Source organism: Eublepharis macularius, chromosome 10 (assembly GCF_028583425.1).
Source record: "Eublepharis macularius isolate TG4126 chromosome 10, MPM_Emac_v1.0, whole genome shotgun sequence".
NCBI lineage: Eukaryota > Metazoa > Chordata > Lepidosauria > Squamata > Eublepharidae > Eublepharis > Eublepharis macularius.
In genome coordinates, this window is record NC_072799.1 from 52,066,067 (window position 1) to 52,085,653 (window position 19,587).

Genomic DNA, 19,587 nt, shown 5'->3' on the forward strand with positions numbered 1-19,587 from the left:
GCTAAAGACAGATGGGAAGCAAAAGCAACAGAAATATAGTTATAATTCTAAATGCAGCTTTTCACTGATCTACATGCAGAGACAAAGAAATCCATTATAATAACTAGTGCAAAGAAACAGAAGAGAACAACAAAAAAGGAAGAGCAAGAGATCTGTTCCACAAGATCCGGGAAATCAAAGGGAAATTCACGCCGCGGCTTGGGATGCTGAAAGATCAACACAGAAATACAGTATCTGATCAGAACAAAATAAAGGAGAGATGGAAACAATACACTGAAGAATTATACAGAAGAGATGGAAGGATGACAGATATTTTTGAAGAAGAGTCCTTTGATAAAGAACCAGAAATCTTAGAAAGTGAAGTAAAAGTTGCGCTCAAAGCAATTGGGAGAAACAAAGCACCTGGAGTAGATGGCATTAGGGATGTGCGCTTTGGGTTTCTTTAACCTGAAGCAAACACAGATCAACCCCAATTCAGGTTGATCTGTACTTCCTGAATCGGCCCTGGCAGTGCTGCAGCAAGGGGAAAAGGCTTCAAAGAGTTGTTCCATTTCTCTTCCCTCCCCTGTCATCAGGAGAGGGAGGGGAGGGGGAGAGGGGGGCATCAGGGAAGAGAGTGTGATTAGCTGAGACAAAGAACTAATCGCTGCTATTAATGCTTTTCCCAGAAATCCAAAAACTGAAATTCCCGCCAAAAAGAGGGGAGGAGGGGGTGTGATTCTCTGGTGTGATGTTATATTTTGTTTGAAGGTGGGATAACTTCACCTCTCTGGGGTGAAGTTGATCACTCAGTTTTGGCTGTACTGAGGGAGGCTGATCATCAGTTCACTTCTAGTTGCTCACTCGCTTCATACGGCTTTGTGCATTTTTAAATATTTCTTATTGTGATTCTCTGGAGTGAAGATAGTCCTCATAGGGAATAATGCGGCTGGGGGGACCTTTTTAGGGGGCCATGACATGGCCCCCCGAAGAATTTTTTAAAATTCTGGCTTTAAATTATTTTAATGAAGCATTTATTCATTGGTTTTAATTGCTTTTAAGATGGCATTTTAATGTGTATATTTTAAACATGTTAGCTGCTTTGTTGGTCCTGTGAAGGTAGGAAGATGGGGTAAAAATATTGTAAATAAATAAATAAATAGTTATCACTCTTCCTGTTACCTTAATATAATGAGAACTTTGCCACTGCCTTTAGTGTGAGACAAACTGTAACAGAAAATTTTATTTTATTGCAAATTTTATTGCAAATGTGTATAAAGTGTTTCTAAAAATTATCTTAAATACAGAATTAGCGGAAGTTTGAACAAAAAAATGCTAATTTCTGTAAGTACATGCATTAACATCTCTAGAAGTTTTCTTTTACAGTCATGTCTTGCGTATACAAAATGCTTCTGTCTGGAACAGTACAGCTTGAACCCTAAGTCTGTTATGTAGGCAGATGTGAATACACATACACATTCACTATCATTATAGGTGAATACAGTATGCATATAAACAGATTTCTTACTTAGTAACATTATCCCTTAACAAAAATACAGTGATATGTATACGGGGATGAGAGTGAGTTAAAAAAAAACATGTGATGAGTTTTAGCGTTCAACTGCAAGATTTATCCTTAAGTTGTAGCAGTGCGAATGGCATAGCAGCTCAGTCTTGGACACAACTAGGATTGGATCTTATGGAAATGGCAGTCTATTTTTTAATGAGAAAAAGTCTCTATTTTTGTGAAGGCTTTGGAAACTTATGTTAGAGCGTGCACACGTAAGTATTCCCACATGCATAAGTTCCAGGGTTAATTAGCTCCAGGAAAAAAAGGGAAGGAGACAAGACAATGAGATAATTACTGGTAGCTCTGGCCTCTTAAGTCTGGACAACAGTCTGCTGCCCACTGATACTTGACTCCAATCCCAGCTCCTTACCTTTCTGCAAGGGTTTGCTGTTCATTGATTCCAACATTGAAGAGGACAGGGTACACATGGAGAAGTTTTCCTTCTTTAATCTCTTGTGGCAGCAGCTCAAACATCTTTCCTGGAAGCCTGATTTCTATTACATAATGACCCCTAGGAATACAAAAAGAATAAGACTGTCATTTACTTTTGAAGCCTTCCGTAACCCAGAGTTCCAGATAAATAATAGAGCCTTTATATAATAAAATTTCCCTGAGTCATGATAGTTACTGAAACTTCACCATATGTAAATAAATCCAAATAAAGACAGTTCACTACTGTCATCCAAGCCCAAAAAACAAACATAAAAGAAAAAATTATCCATGAGATTTGTCAAGGTCCCCAAGGAAGAGACGCCAGAACACCTGAAATCTGTTGCCCGAACACATTTAATTAATTCTATGGAGGAAGTCAGGAACACACACAGCTGCCTACATTACTTTGACTGGGAGAGGCCTAGGGATGAACTGGCATTCATAAACTGGCACACTATAGTGGCTAAAAGAATGAGCTGTGATCTAGGATGTCTCTAAGGCAAACTCAACTCTATCATCTGGCCTACCTCAGGGGGCTGGTGTTGAGGATTACAACAAGGTACTATATATGCAGTGCTCTGAATATTGCAAATGCTTTGTAAATGCTAAGTATTATTACTATCATTATTTTTCACAAATAAATTGGCTTGTGAATGAGACAATAGGAAATGTTAACCCTCCCTTAAGTATATATTCATCTATAAAGCTGCCAGGCTGCCTATACACATCTGATGCTTTGAAATTTGTGGATTTAAATGACTAAGTTCAAAACGTCAAGGCCAAATGTAGAAATCAACATTTTCCTCCTAATTTTTACAGCCTCAAAGCTTATCATTTGGATACTAGTGTTTCTTTTTGTCTTAAAAAGATGGGAACTCTATATGAAAAAGGATCAGTAATTTAATTATGACCTTTTCCTTTATAATGACTATTTCACTGAAGTGGAAAAAAGGGATTAAAAAGCAAAAGACTAAGAATCTGAGGAAAAGCTTTTGGCCTTCTTATCTGCTTTTATAGTATAAATGAGGACACGTGAATTTTTGAAGCAGTCTTTATAGAGCTACTTCTTAGAATGGATTTTTTTTCTTAATGCCTGTTCAGTTATATGTTTTCACATAATTGGCACTTCCATCAGAGGAACAGAACTTTCCTGACTCTTCCATCCTGGCTCTAGCCCAGGATTCTCAACTCCTGGCGGCGACTGGAGATCTCCTGAAATTATAACTGATCTCCAAGTGACAGACTAGTTCCCCAGGAGAAAATGGCTGCCTTGGAAGGTGGACGCTAGGGCATTATACCCTGCTTTTCCTCAGAACCTATCCACAAAATTTCCATTTCTCAATCTGAAGCTGGGAACCCCAGCCCCTTAATATCCCTGAAATACAGCTCCCGGAGAAAAGGGACAACAAATGGCATGAGGGTTCTATATATAGCAGGACGGAGAATTAGGCAGAAATTACACGTCCCGTTCAGTAAGCAGAAAATTTAGTCTGGATCAAACCAAAACTAAAAAAACCCTAGGCACACTTAAGTTTCACTCAAATCAAGCAGATCGAAACAGCCAGAGTCCTAAGTTCCAATGACTTACTTACGGATTTTGTCCACCATTTCTCATATGATATTATTAAGAATCAAAGTTCCTGCTATTGCAGAGTTTTTTTTAAAAAAAATCAAAAGTATTTATGTGAAACTTAAATGTTACAACAGCTTTTATTCTTTTAATGTTTATTGAATCCACAAGACATCTGGTGTTGAAGCAGAATTTCTAGAAAACAAAATTTCTATAAAATAGTAATTTGTAAGAGAAATTCTAAAAGAAAAACATGCATCTAAAAAAAGCCACATTCCTACCCCCCTTCACTCATCCATGGAATATGAATTCAAGTTTATCTCATGGATGGGAGGAGCACATAAATAATACTTTTGCGTTCATATATATTCACACTTAAAATTCTGAAAGAGTAGTTTTTATTAATAACGACTGCTCTGGTAGATGTTAAATTTTGGTTTTACATATTTGTATTTATTTATTTTTGAAAGGTTATCCTGTTTCTTAGCCTCCTGGAATCATATCAAATGCATTTAAAAAACTCATCTAAAAGCCACTCAAATTTACAAAACATTATATCATCATAAAATAGTAGAAAACAAAAATCACAATACTATAGCCATTTTGATAGCAAACGTATATATTGCACAAGTTGTGCTTACTGTTCCCATGAAAGCTGGCAATGACTTGACAGAAAATTCCAGAGAACCATCCCCAGAAGTCCTCTGGCTAAAGCCCTGGTTGCCTCCCATTGTCTCTACAGTCTCATTTTTCTCAGTGAAAGAGAAATTGAGAAGTTAAAGCCATTCAAAGACTAGGAAAGGAGATTTTGGTCAAATAAGAGGCCCTGCCATGGTCCCTTTTGAAAAACTTGAACCAGGGAGAAAATTTGTAGCAGAGAGTTATACTTCTGTCTAATGAAGCATCCATCTTAAAGTTCCAGTGTCTTATATTGAGACCAGGCAAGGGGACATCCTGAAAGTCAACCATGAAGGAATAATGACGGCAAACACTGCCCCCCCCCCACAGTCAGGAACAAAGAGGCAGACACAAGGCTTTGGGTATTAAAGGGCCACTTTTATTTAACAAACAACATAATGTCAATACGGCAAGGGATCTAACTGTGGTACAGGTCAAGCCCTAGTGTCTGCACCAGGACTGCCACCTTGACCTGTCTGGGAGAACCCCACTGCCCCAGGTGCGAGCCATCCAGCCGGCCAGGCAAATGGTTCCCCCCGTAAAGCTCCAACCCCTCCGCCATGAAGCCCGAGGGAAGGACTTGTACAGGGGGTCCCTGCGGCAGTCTGCCCTCTCAGCTGATCACCACGAAGCCCACCAGCCTATCCATTCCTGACAGACCCTGCAATGAAGGAGAGAGTGATGCCACTTTTTCCCTCTGCGGGGGCAAAAATGACCCGCAACCCTAGCCGCCTTCGCCTGCTGGCCAGGAGGGCTGAATTGTTAATGCCACAGAGCAAATGGTGTCTGAATGCTGCAGAGCATTGCTTGGCCTTAAGAGTGGACTCACAGAGAGATTCCTTTGTTTTCTCCAGAATCTAAATAAGGCCAAGTGCAAACAGGCTCTGATAGAAGGTAACTCAAGTTCAACCTGCACTAAAGCTACTGGAGTGCCATGAGGCAACACTAGAATCCTCTTTAAAAATAGGTTTTGAATTGGTTCCAGGATCAAGGTCAGGTGTTCATTCCAACCCCAGATCTCTACACCATAAAGAAGCTGTGGGAAGGCCTTACATTGGAACAGTTTCAAGGCTGACTCAACTGAAAATCCTCCTTTTGACGTGTAAAAATTAAAGATGGCCCCAGTGGTTTTCAAAACTGAGGCTTTTGTTATATCAGTGAAAGGGAAATTGCTAATGTTAATGTGAAATTATTCAACCACTGCTGCAAAGAGAACCTATTTGACAATGCTTGTCTATCCAGGATAGCATACAAAACTATGTAAGTGGCATGATTTGACCATCTTACTATTGCTGTGACAACTAAGATGTCCAAGATAATTGCCAGAGGTTGATAAAGAACGTTTATGTAATTTTAAACCATGCTGACAGCCATTAAGCTGATGGAACTCATGGACCATCAGTCACTGTCCTTTCTCATTCAATCATATCTATGTATAGAATGAGAATACCACTACAAGGTCTCAGTTGAATGAGACAAATGGGGGTGAAGAGAAATGGTATTTCTACTTCCATGGAAGAATTCTTCACAATTATCTCATCACGCACCAGACATGCAGTTCACAGCACAGAGATAAAGTTTGGTTTTCCAATCTGTTTGATCCATGTAAAACCTGTTAGTACATTCTGAAAAGCAGTCATCTCTCAATAACATAAAAGTGTTACTCAAATCAGGTATAAAGAATCCTCTCAGAACATATAAAATACCACCGGTTTACCAGTTACATTAGATCCAGAACACTAACAGCCTACAATTCGTCTTTTGTTCATTTGTATTTCATATTTTCACCCTGCATCTCTCTCAGAACTCAGGCTGTGATCCCATTTTATCTGTATCAAGCCAGCACTACTCTTTGGAAAATAGTGGCCAGAGTCCAAAGTGGTACTTTAGGCACACTTCAAGGCTTAGGCATGCACAATGGGATTTGGGACTATTGTTTTGTTCTGAACAGCTGAGCAGGCCCTTATGCTGCATCACAAAAGCTGTTTGGAAAGACTTTCTGTTTCCACATGGCATGGAGGCTCATCTTTTTATTTTCAGTATTTATTATCTTTAACACAAACTTGTCAACCAACACAAATTGTTTGGAACAAGAATATGCATCTCCATTTAATTCCTCAACGCCCTCCACTTCGTGGCTTCATCACTGTTCTTCTGTAAGAGTTACTCAGTATACTAAAGACTCTGGAGTTTGTCATGCACATTTAAACTTCACATATGCATTCCTGCCATCATACACACAATAAAAATTAAACTCAAATCAACAGAAAAGTAGAACAAAAGCATTGACTGCATGATCCTTATGTTGGAAACTAAAGATAAATTAGGTATTCTGTTTGTTTAGTGGACACTCACAGTACAATCCTAAGAAGAATTATTCCAGTAACTCTGCTCAGGATTGCACTGTTACCCAGAAACACCCTTTCTGAGTTGACAAAAGTGTTTGCTGATGTGATGCCAGAGACACCTAGTTCTGAGTGACTTCAGTATGCATACTGAATGCTCTTTGCTGGGATTTTATGGCTTCCTTGGATTCCCTGGGCCTCTCTCAAATAGTGACTGGCCCAACATATGAAAGAGACCACACCTCAGACCAAGCCTTTTCCGCTAAGCCTTTGAGGGGAACTTTTCTTTCAGGACTGGATATTCAGCCTGAACTATGGTCTGATCACCATCTACTAAAGTCAAGGGTGAATGTAGCCTCAACATCATGCAAAAGAGAGGACTCATTAAAATGGTCTGCCCGCAGAGGCTCATGGATTCAGTGATGCTCTTTGGGATTTTAGAATTTGAGGCTGCAATGGGAGCTTGGAATGTGAAGTTCCATGTTGACGTAGTCTGCATTTGAGCTGGAAGCTAGCCCTGTGGTTTACCACAGAGATAAGTGTCCTAAAGAGAGCTGAAAGCTGTCTAGAAAGATGCTCGTAGAAAACTTGCACTGAATCTGATAGAACATGCTACAGAGCTCACTGGAAGATCTATGAAGCAGTGGTGATAGTGGGAGACAAATGTTATTTCTCTGCAATCATTGGATCAGCTAGTTCATGACCATCCCAGTTGTTTATGGTATGTTGACATCTGTTGACTCATAAATCTGAACTGTTACTATCTCAAGAATGGACAATTAGCTCTGACGCTTTTGCAAAGTATTTTTCTGATAAAATAGCACAGATATGCTATGATCTGGATGCCAGCTGTAATATAGGCAAGGTGGAAGAATTGCTTAATACATTATCTAGTCCACTTACGGACCACTTTGACTCAGTTACAGTAATGGACATTGACAGGATCCTGGGACCTGTGAAGGCCACTACTTGTGCACTGGATCCTTGCCAATCTTGGCTTTTAAAATCATGTAAGGACTACATAAATGAGCCTTTGGTGTCTATGATATATCAGTCACTAACTCAAGGTGCCTTCCCCCCTCCGCAACCACTCGAAGAGGTGGTTATCCACCTACTACTTAAAAACCGTCTCTAAACAAAAATCTACTCTTTCTCAGCAAAGTGATTCTGGTGGCTCTAGTTGATGACCTCTGTCTGAATGTAGACAAAGGCCATGCTTCTTTGTTGCTCCTCCTGGCTGTAGCTGCACTGTTCGATACAGTAGATCATGCCATCCTGTTGAGGCTTTTGGAGACAAAAGTAGCTATCAGAGGATGTGCCTTGGATTGATTTAGATCACTCTTCATGGAATGGACTTAGAGAGTTGCTGTTGGAGACCAGTTATCAGTGCAAGGATAATCTTGCAGCATCTCAGAGGACACAAGGAAGGGGGGCTGTGGACTATACTACTATGTACCTACTGAGTAGGTTCTATGTCATTTAATAGGTCATGTTAAATGGTTGATACTTTCTTTCAGCATGGTTTTCAGCTCTGTATCAGATTCTGCTTGTATTCAAATTTCTGCAATCCATACCCTATTGCATTGTTTTTAAGTGTTTGTTCATATTGACATGCACTGTGTAGTCACTCTTGAATTTCAGTGAGAAAGGCAGATAATAAATAAATATTTTCGAATGCCTAAGTATCTCTGTCAGGTTTGGCATTATGTTTTCATTTACACACCATCTGCCTCAGATTTTATTATGAAACAGTAGAATGTACCCTAACACCAACTCTCCTGAGAGACTATTTTGCTTATGTTCCAGATCAAAATATTTATTCAACTCTTAAATGGGAGGGAGGCAATTTTTCACAGGCACAAATCCCAAAATCATGTTGGGCTTACACAATTTTTTTGTGCAGCTATTTGGGTACCAATTCATAAATCACAATTGTGTTGACTCAGAAAAAATACATATACAATAACACTTTAATTTAGATCTGTGCAAGCTTTTTATAGCTGACATTAAAGAGAAAAACTAGCCTACCCATAGACAACAAAGAAGTTTCTACATACTGGGGTATGTAGAAAAATATTAAGTGAAATTTCCAGTTTCTCTTCCCTATTACAGGCCTCCAAAGCTATAGTAGCCTATTTTTATAACAAATCCAGAGAAGTTAGCCATCTTAGTCTGTAGTCACAAAATTGTAAAGAGTTCAGTAGCATCTTTAAGACTAACTAACTTTTTTGTAGCATAAGCTTTCAAGAACCACAGTTGTTGCGTCTGACGAAGAGAACTGTGGTTCTTGAAAGCTTATGCTACAAAAAAGTTGGTTAGTCTTAAAGGTGCTACTGGACTCTCTACTATTTTATAACAAATATTAGTGTGTTCCAAAAGATTATAAGTTTACAAGACCTCCAAGTCATTTATAGCACAGTTCTAAGCAGAGTTCCATCTTTCCAAGCTAATTGACTTTAGTGGACTTAGAAGGGCATACCTCTGTTTAGGATTTCACTGTCATTCTCCTTTCTGTTTATGCCATACAAATTACAGATACTCTGGCAAGTTAACATATTAGCAGGAAAAGCATTTGGTGATCTTCCATTATTTGTACGGACACAGAGTGATGTTATAAGTTTGTTTTAGGAAACAGAATTCTCACCGCCTTCCAGTTATAACAGGCAAGAGGTCATCTGATTTGGCTTCAGTTATTTTAAAGATGACTTTTTGTAAATCTGATATTCCCACAGCCATGTCTTCTAGCATCCCAATTTCCTCACCTACATAGATAGAAAAGTTAATTAGAAAATGCACTGAGAAACACAAAATATGACTGAATAGTCACTCTTTGGTTTGGGTTTTTAGAAAGCAATAATGTTAAGTCAAGATTTCCCAAATGAGTTGTGGGAGTCTGATAATAAGCAGCCCACATTTAACATGTCCCTTTATAAGCACACCTAGAGCGGTTCTTGAAAGCTTGGTTAGGGATATAACAACAACAACAACAACAACAATAATAGTAACAACAACAACAACATTTGATTTATATACCGCCCTTCAGGACAACTTAATGCCCACTCAGAGTGGTTTACAAGGTATGTTATTATTATCCCCACAGTAAACACCCTGTGAGGTGGGTGGGGCTGAGACAGCTCCAGAGAGCTGTGACTAGCCTAAGGTCACCCAGCTGGCTTCAAGTGGAGGAGTGGGGAATCAAACTCGGCTGTCCAGATTAGAGTCCCATGCTCTTAACCACTACACCAAAACCTGTTATTTCTGTGAATGTTTTCTCATTTCCTCATTCCAACATTATACAATTCCAACATAAAACAGATACTTCGTTTTTTTGCAAGGTAGGACTAGTCATTGCATTTGTATTATAGGTGTTTCCTGCATGCACACACACCAGGTTTTCTGGGTATTTGATCTACAAGGATCGGATCTACTTTGAGCCTTTGTAATTCAGCTCATGAGGGAGTTGAACCAAAGTGGTGTCTATTTTTTCTGCACTAGAAAGACGCTGTTTCTGCTGTGGGCTGTTTTGTCAATTGATCAGCTGAGGACCTGTCAGTTGATCATCTAAGGACAGGTCAGTTTCCTCAATTCATCAGATAAGGACAGGTCAGTTTCCTCAGGTCAGGTTTTTTTGTTTTTGTTTTTTTAATGCACCAAGGTTGCACTATTGCAACATTAGGATTTTTGTCCAGTGGCACCTTAGAGACCAACAAGATTTTCAGAGAAAGTCTTTTGAGAGTCAGAGCTCCCTTTTTCAGACACAAGTAGGAATGAAGAAGGGAGCTCTGACTCTTACATTGAAAATCTTGTTGACCTGTAAGGCGCCACTGGACAAAAATCCTACTGTTCTACTGCACACCAACATGGCTACCCACCTAACTAATGTTGCAACATTGTTGTTTTCTTACTGCTGACAGTGCTGAGATTAGTGTGCACACACAACACACTTTTTAGTTCTTTCTTAAAATTTCTCTTAGTTATACTGCAGCTGATAGGCTAGGAAACTTGCAAGTTTTTTTTTAAAAAATGCACCAGCATTCCAACAGTGCAATGTTGTTTTAATTTTTTTTAAAGTAAAAACTGGATTGTTTGCTGTTTAACCGATCAGGACACTGGGGGATTATGGAGGATATTAAGATGCAGGCCCAGGCCTCACACTGAAGAAATCATTCTGCACTTCAAAAACCACCTAGTTTGACTGTGCTAGAAGAAAAAAATCAGGGTATGTGCATAGGGAGAAAAACTATACGAAACCCGGGGGGGGGGGACTGATACTGCAGCTGATGCACTTTTTCACTGTGCAGAATGCACAAAGGTCTGGAAGCAGTTTGCAGACTGAATCAGGGTATTTTGACCATGCGTGCAGAGCACTGGAGAGAAATTGATGCAGTATGGGTCCAGAACCAAAGAAAAAGCCTGGGGAAAGAAAAGACCATAATCTGCTGCATTCTTCCTGCACTAGATCTGATGGTTAGAAAAGAGGAAGAGCAGCCAGCCAGAAGATTACCAAAGATGGGCATTGGGTACTCTAGAGCAGGAAATTCTGGGGCAGCAATTATTTTGGGAAATACTATCACTTTAACAGCAGCAGCAGCTCCAGTGGCAGCTGGACTGGGTGAAGCTATTCATGTGCCTCCTTGCTGATGCTGTGAGGGAGAGTGTATGCTTTGAAAGGTGCCCATTTGGAATATTGTGCAAGCCATTGCACAAGATGCTGGAAGTCCATGAAAAAAGTTTAAATCAAAAAGGTGGTTGCTAAAGCTTAAGAATCACTGTCAAAGGGCACGTATCTTCAAGGTAGGGGATACTGAGGTACACTCAAAAGGGCAACATAAAGTGTCTTCTTCCTTTTGGTTACCACTTTGAGGAGCAGGAGTTTGATGTCCAGATTCTGTTTTAGTTTGTTATTAGTTTGGGTTTTTTATAAATGTTATTCAGAACTGAGTGACCCTGGATGAGAAACTGGGGACGGGGTAGGAGGTGAGAACTGTCCACAAGAGAATAAATCCCAGTGACTATTGGTTTTACATTGGAGCGTGCAGAGAAATAACACTGGATGACAGGTGATCATTGTGTTTGTTTTACAATGGGCTTGAACTTTAATAATGAGAGAAAAACTGAGGACCTAAAGGCATCAACAAAATCTGGTTGGGGAAAGACCTCTTCCAGTTCTGTCAATTCACATTGGTTATGGAGAACATACTCTACCCGTTCTAAAAGGCCATTACAGGCTGCCAGTTTGTTGCCAGACTGGTTCTTCTTTATGTATAGCACTGATTCTTCTTTATGTATCAAGCAATCTCTAAACTATATTTTTCTAGTTCAATTTTGAACCAAAAATGTCGGTGAATGGTTAGGGGGATATTTATGATCATTTGGAATACAGTAGACTTGGTTCAGCCCACAAATAGTGTTTTGAAGTCAGGTCTCCTTCAGAAAATGTCAGTGTACATGCAAATGTGCCCTCTGGAATTTGCCCTTATTGTTATACAGCCTTAGTTCTCATCTATTAAGACTGGAAAGTTAGAACCCTTGGAGCTATGTGAAGGCAAGATACATAAAAGTTATAAAGCACTTTCCATATTAACAAAATTTATATCCTGCCACAGGACAGCTTGTAAGCAACCAACAACATTAAAATACCTATCGAATAATAATTGATTCTAATTAAAACCTATTAAAACTTTAGCAATACATAAGCAATACAATGGTAATACAGGCCAGTTAAAAAACAACAAACTGCACCACCCTCCAAAGGCTGGCTGAATAGTACTAAAAGTGTTTGTTTTGCCAAAAGTTCCAGCAGATTTTTCATTTCTAAACAAGTATCTTTAGAAATGTAGCCCCCAAAGTATAATTAAAATGTTTAATGCATAGTAAAAATAGAAATGGTGCAGTTCTCCAGATCAAAGCTTTCATAGCCATTTTATAAAGATACTTTCTGCCTATCAATAGAATAACGTATCTTTAGCCAGATTTAGGGACAGATGTAAAAATAAAGAACCTTCTAGATGACCACCTTCAAAGATTTTTAGAAGGTTGAACACAGCAATTGAAGTGCAATACTTACTGTATGTACTGAGAAGTCCTTCATACTGAACTATTAACCCCACTGTATGCAGCTGTTGTAGGAAGCCTTGATCCCGTAGACTGGAGTGTATTTTGATTATAAATCCACAGACCAATCCAGCAAGCTAAATGATGAGGGAAATGTACAAACAGGTAATCTTAGTTATGTAAGAAATAAATTAACAGACCTGTTACACTCTTTTACACTAATTAGTTAATTACAACCCAAACCTTCTTCAAGGCATGTTCAAAGGAGGTGGGGTGGGTGGCTGCTAAGATATTAAAATGAATAATACTTTGCCATTTGGTTTGTTGTATTAATTTTGTACTCAGTGGATTGCAGTATAATAGATATAATACCATGATGTATAGAGAAGCAATTTTTAAGGCATATTAGCATTCAATGCTGGGTTTTAACAACAGCATTACCTATCCTAGGAGCTGTAGAATCAGGTCAAGTCTTCTCTAAACATGTATACATTTTACTTCCTAAAAATGTTTTATGGATGATACAATTTTACTGGAAAGCTAAATGGTTTGCTTTCTTCTTTTTTGTTGTAAACTGGAGGGAAAATTTTAAAACATTTTCCAAGGGATACTTTAGTTCTCAAATTAAAATGCCCTGAGAGATTTCGGATAAGGGTATGTTTTGAACAATAATAAGCCAGCAAGACCAGATGGTAGCTGTTTCAGAGAAATGAAGGATTCAAATCTGAACTATTGGCTCTGGTGTGTTGCCTATTCACCCCATGAACCTTTCATTATTAATTTAGCTATTAAAAAAGGAAAGATAAACAACAGGGAGAGTAAATATTTGGGTCATTAAAAGTCTGCCACTGAGACATGGACCATTATTCTAAAAGGAACAATACCAGGTTCTTCAGCCACTAGATAGAACCACACAACTTAACTATTATTGCACTGTGCCTGCTGTCCTCTTAAAATTAATCTCCAGCTTTGCTAATATTAGAACATCTATGTGATGTGTTTTTCTTGTTCTCTTTTTCCCAAGAAGAGAGCTATAATAGGAAGGCTAGTCTGGAGGTGCAGCTATATCTTAAGTTGGGTTTGTATTTATACAAACAGTACATTTTCCCATTTATTTCTTTGTGTAATTTGAATGCTTGGATGTTAAAGAGAAGCACTTAAGAATATTTTGCATTAAAGGCACTTTCTAGCACTGCAGGGATACCCCTCCCACCCATGTTTCGAAATATGAAGATACAGCAGATTTCTTTGCTGTCATTCAAGACTACTCCTATGACCAGAATAAATGGCTTAGAAGAAGCTCTGCCAATTCAATTGTGTTGGGTTCCATGGGGGATGGCCAGCGGTTCCACTAAAGGCCTTGGAGCTGGCTCCAGAAGCGCTGGCAGAAAATAAATGCAATGGGTTACTTTACAAATCCCTACATCTCCAACATCATCAAATGTAACATCTGAAGGGCCTTTGATGAGCTTGAAAACATGTAGTAAGCAATTTGGCAAACACTCTTTAAACATGGTCAACTGCTAGTGGAAATTAGGGATTGGCCTTCTGTCGCATTGTGCCAAGCAAACCTGTGCTAGTAACAACTGCAGCACTGATGTAGTGAGAGGCAGGGAGATTGCTCCCCTTCATTCAATAGTATATCCTCATTATATTCTGGGCTATGGGAAAGTGATAGTTTTAAAGCTCTGGGTTGGTTAAACCTGGCATGGCTTAAATTGATTGCTCTGTTACATCCTCCCGAAAGGAAAGACAAGAAAAAGAAGCTTATGAAATGGAAGAAGCACCTACTGCTTGACTGAAGACAATATCTCTTCTTAGTGTCAGCATTAAACATTGTGGCAAACTACATGCAAGTTCTTGAAGCAGAACAAAAGACATTGATTGCCTTGCCCTAGTCACCACCTCTCCAATGCAGTCCTTCAGTGTAACTGTGAGTGGATAAAGCTGTTCATACCAGTCACCTGTAACAAAAAAAGTATGGTCAAGAATAGTGTTCAAAGCATAGCAAGTCTCTTCTGATGCACTCATTTACAGGCAATGTGCTTCTTGAAAGGACTCCACTTCCCTTTTCTCTCATATTATTCTTTACAGTGTCTTTTTAAAAAAAAAACCTATGTATGGCCTATTCATTCTTATTAAATCAACAGAGGTACAAAAAAGTAGTTTCCTGTATCCAATAATTTAGGTGAGTTGAACAAAATTAAAATAAATAAGAAAAAAAGGGCCAAGGGGAAATCAACACTGAAAAGCAAAGCAAATTAAAAGTTTGCTAAACTGGATGAAATACACACTGAACTTCTAATCAAGCGAAGGGAGCACTATATATTGATCTCTTTTCATTGCTTACAGATGGGCAAAGTCACGCTTTTTAAAAGAGATCACATATATTAGGAACACAAAGTCCTTAATGACATTGAGAGGGAGTAGTAAATTGGAAGCTAACTCTCAGAGTCTCTAAATATCCAAAGCAACAGCAGAAGTAGGGCTGTAACTAATTTCCTCTACAGTATTTGCAAGAAAATTTTCTAGTTTTTGACCTGTGAACTATTTTAATTGGGTAGATTATACAGTCTTAATGTTCCTTCAAACAATTCAATTTCTATACCATTCACTGCCTCCACCTTTCCCCCACATACATATTTGTGAGTCATTTCAGTCAATCTATTTCATTCAATATTCAAAAGACAGAGGCAGAGGAATAGGAAATGCCCACAACATGACAAGCATATCATCCTGCAGTACTTAAAATATACAAGTGAACTGTTCTCAAACTCACAAATGGTATCTACTGTTAATCATTAATATTTTCAACAGCATTAAAGAGCACTTTTCCTTTCAACAATTGCTCACCAATTGCTGGAAAGTGCTGCCTTCACTCTGAATAGATTTTAGTTGTTTTCTGTGATTATTTATCTGTGACTATTTATTTTTCACAGATTTTTATTATTTTTCACAGATTATTTTCTGTGATTATTTATTATTTATTTACTTCATTTTCCCCAGCAATGGGCATCCAAAACTGCTTGCATCATTCTCTCCTCTATTTTTTCCTTGTAACAGCTCTATAAGGTAGGTTAGGCTGAGAAAGAATGACTAGTCTAAGGTCACCCAGTAAACTTCCATAGCCAAGTAAGGTTTCAAACCTGGGTCTCCCAGATCCTAGTCTGACATTCTAGCCACTATACAACACTGGCAAATCTGACTGGCTATGTTGCACTGTGATAACATCAAGCTTATAACAAGGTCTTGATTGGCTTGGGACATTAATGAGTGAGCTAGGAAGCATTATTCTCATTCTCATTCCCTTCAGTGACAACATCTAGATAAATCTGATAGGCTATTAGGCTATCAGCTAATCCTGATTGACTGGGATTATCCATGTGAATAATCCAAGAAGCAGCAGCAATAACAACTGCACAATATAATCAACAGAAACAAACAGGATATGGAAAAAGTTGTATACTTCTTTGTTTAATAAGGAGGGTAAATGGAAGAAAAATATTTCTGTTCCTATTTGAGACACACTTTGTTCTATATTGCATAGGATCATCTGGTTGCAGAAGTGCATGCTCTGTTATAGGGCAGGATGTTACAATAAATGACCTTTTAGAAATTAAGGTAATTGGTTTTAGGAATTCTAAAAAATAAACAATCCCCAAACATGGATTTTCATTGTTTAAAAATTAGATTTTGAAAATAAATTACTTAGTATTAGATACAAATTAATAATATTAGATCCAAATTAATAATAGGAACAGAAGTCTGAATATTATTCAGAATATTATTATTATTAATAATAATAGGAACAAACAAGACAGTCAAGCCATAGCATGCAAGAGAATGCATTCTGTTTCTGAATTGCTATCCCCAGATGTCTTGTGAAGGGGCAATGCCATCATATGCTAAATATAGTTAACATTAGACATGGGCATGAATCGAAATACGAAGCAAATTTCATCACAAAATGAGCCGTTTCGTGTGTCATGAAACAGCGTTTTGTGGGGCCACGATTATCATGAAATTATCATGAAATTCACGACTCTTTGGCCTGTTTTGTTAGCTTCATGAACAATTCATAATTTCAGATAGGCTGGCACCAATCCATTGATTCCCTAGGCAACAATGGGCCCAGACTTTTTGTTGCCATTGGAAACCCCAATCATAGCCCACTTACCCTTGATTGGCAGCTCTCCTAGCCATCTGGAGAGCTTTCATTCTGCCCTATACAGCCAGGAGCTGGGGGTTAATCCCCTAGGCAACCAAGGAGGTGGGCCTTCTGTAGCCATGGGCACACCAATCTCACTCCTCCAAACCCTGTTAGGAGAGGTCTTTCAGCCAACCACAGACCTCCTGTTCTTGTTCTGCTCTATGTCAGTGTTTTTTTTTATAAAAGGCACCTCTCTCTGCCTCGTGTTTCAGTCCCAGTAGACGGAGGGAGAGGGAGACCTGTTGCTGGGATTGGAGTGAGAGAGTGTGTGGAAAGATTTGGGACTGTGCTTTTGGCTGCTGCTGCTTTAAAGAGACTGAAAGAAGCCTCTTATTTCTAGCTCTTGGCCTTGCTATGGGAAGGTCTTTGGGTAAGGGTGCCTTTTACTCTCCATCCCACCCCATCCCTCACTCTGTCTTCCAGGCCCAGCTCCACCATGGCTGGTCCTTCGTCCTCCTCTGATCCAGCAACTTCCAGTCCCTGTCTCAGTCATGCACTCTGGCAGCACTTCCCTTCCCACCCTTCCTGTTGACCTTCCCGATCAACATATTGCAAACTGGGAGGGTGGGTGGAGGAGAGCCTGCTGAAGTCTCCCTGTGAGTTTGGCATCTCTGGGTATGAAGGGGGGCATTGAAATGTCCCAGGTTCTGATGAATCACGAAATGAATGAATCGTTTTGGCAAACGTGGCAATTTCGTGAAGTTTCATGATTCGAGATTCATGGATCACGACGAAACACGAAACTCTTGTTTCGGGCTTTTTCTGTTTCGTGCCCACATCTAGTTAACATCAGGGTATAAGCAAAACTCATCTTCAGTATCTTTTCTTTCCTGGCACAATAAACACAACGCACCATCCAGTGTTCAAGCTCTAGTGTGACAGCTCTTGAATAACAATTTCAGACCATACAGAAGGTATCACAATGGAAATATCTCGGTCATCAGATGGCTGTATGCTTGGTTGTTCACATTCTAGAATTCTACACATATTCTAGAATTCTACACATTTAGTATTTAGATACTTTCTCTTTTTTTACAAATGAAATGTGTGATTGTGGCCATTGATTCTTGTACCTCAGCTTTCTTTCACCTAAATATTCTACTCCCTCTGCCCCCACAAATACAGATCCCATAGTCTTGTTTACACATGAACAGATGTGAATAAAAATATATGTATGCCCATCACATCTCATATCTAGCTTGACTCTCAAAACACAGTTTTATCATTCAAGTAGTTGGAAAGAGATGAACTATGGTATACCACTCACCCACACATTATGACAATACACAAAATATGACATTACAGGCACGCTACATCTATACTACATTCACCCGAACTACATATGCTGGTTCAATCATTTAGCAATGATATGCAGTGCAGACAATCAATCAACACATTTTTTTTATCTTACCACACATATTAACCTATAAGTATATGTTACATTAGTATATTATGAGTTTTGTTACAAACAGGAACAAACATGGATTCAATAACCATATTATATTTTGGGTAGTAGTAGAATCCTATCCAACACGGATTTTGGATGTACAGTACATTTAAGTTATTAATATAAATAACTTGATGGCTTTGCATAAAAATGATGGTTGGCTATTAAATTATTATATTTCATTCCCAGTAGGTGGAGCCAGTTAATAAGCCTAACATAGTACCTAATCAACCAGTATTATTTACTTATAAAACCTGTTCTTTAAAGTCATCCACTCAATTCAGTAACATAGCATGATGCTGTATTTACAGTAGTTGTGTATATTATAAGGAAGCAAAACGAGCTTCCAGTGTAACCTATTAAGTAAAATGTGAGAATACCAGACAGAGAATCTCACCAGAGACAGATGAACATCTTTGCTCGAAGGACGTTACAGTACAGGAATGAAAAATAATGCACAAGGCACTCATGTCTGAAAATGGAGTTGGTATTCAAAGGCACGACCATCAGACCCACCAACACTTCATCTCTCCACCAACTACTGATTATGCAGCTTCTATTGAAGAGACTGGACACTTGTCTCCAGTCGTGTTGGCAATCCTAAACCTGTCACAACTGTAGTACTTCAAATTATAGGTGTAGGTGCATGAAAAAGATCCCTATACATAGCAAGGGAGAAGGCTAAGCTTTTTCAAATCTAGTCTGTCTAGTTTTCTACATGGAATATATTTGTTTTTGGATGGGGGAACATTCAGATAATCTAATTTACTCTTTGTGAGAACTAGGCCAAATATAGTTTATGGACCTTGCAACATGTGAACTAGATCCAGTTTAACAACTTTAATTGGATCAAATAAATATTCTGCATTTTATCATTTTGAATTCACCACCAATTCCTTTTACAGGAGAATTGACTCGTATCATTTTCAAAAAAAACTTAAAGATGATATAATCAAGAGAATGAAGAATAATTTATTTCAGGGATCAGTGACAAGGAGAAAGTTAACATGCTTAACTTCAGAGTCTAACCTTGCTGTCCAGCAATGAATTAAACAAATTGAAGGTTGCAAGTGATATAACAAAAGATGCTGTTTCCTGTTCAATCTAGCAATAAAGCAGAGCTTGTACACCAAACTCTTAAGAATTAAGGAAAGAAGCTGAAATAAACTTTGCGGCAGGATCAAACAACAGCTGTTATATTTTAAAAATCATGAGCCAAGTCTCTTCCAATAAATTGTTTAAAATTTTTAACACCTCAAATCTGATACTATCAGCTCAATCCTATCCCTCGAGGCAGTGTCA

General features: G+C 38.6%; 1 protein-coding gene across 3 annotated transcripts in view; it reads right to left on the minus strand.

Annotated features, from left to right (window-relative positions):
- The window catches only part of INPP4B (inositol polyphosphate-4-phosphatase type II B), a 428,879-nt gene that overhangs the window by 73,171 nt on the left and 336,121 nt on the right, over window positions 1-19,587 (minus strand). For all 3 annotated transcript variants that reach the window (XM_054990215.1, XM_054990214.1, XM_054990216.1), the window contains 4 exons: window positions 14,420-14,592; window positions 12,642-12,765; window positions 9,219-9,336; window positions 1,920-2,060 (listed from right to left, as the gene is read on the minus strand). In XM_054990215.1, the coding sequence (XP_054846190.1) occupies window positions 1,920-2,060; window positions 9,219-9,336; window positions 12,642-12,765; window positions 14,420-14,592 (556 nt within the window). The remainder of the gene's footprint in view (window positions 1-1,919; window positions 2,061-9,218; window positions 9,337-12,641; window positions 12,766-14,419; window positions 14,593-19,587) is intronic.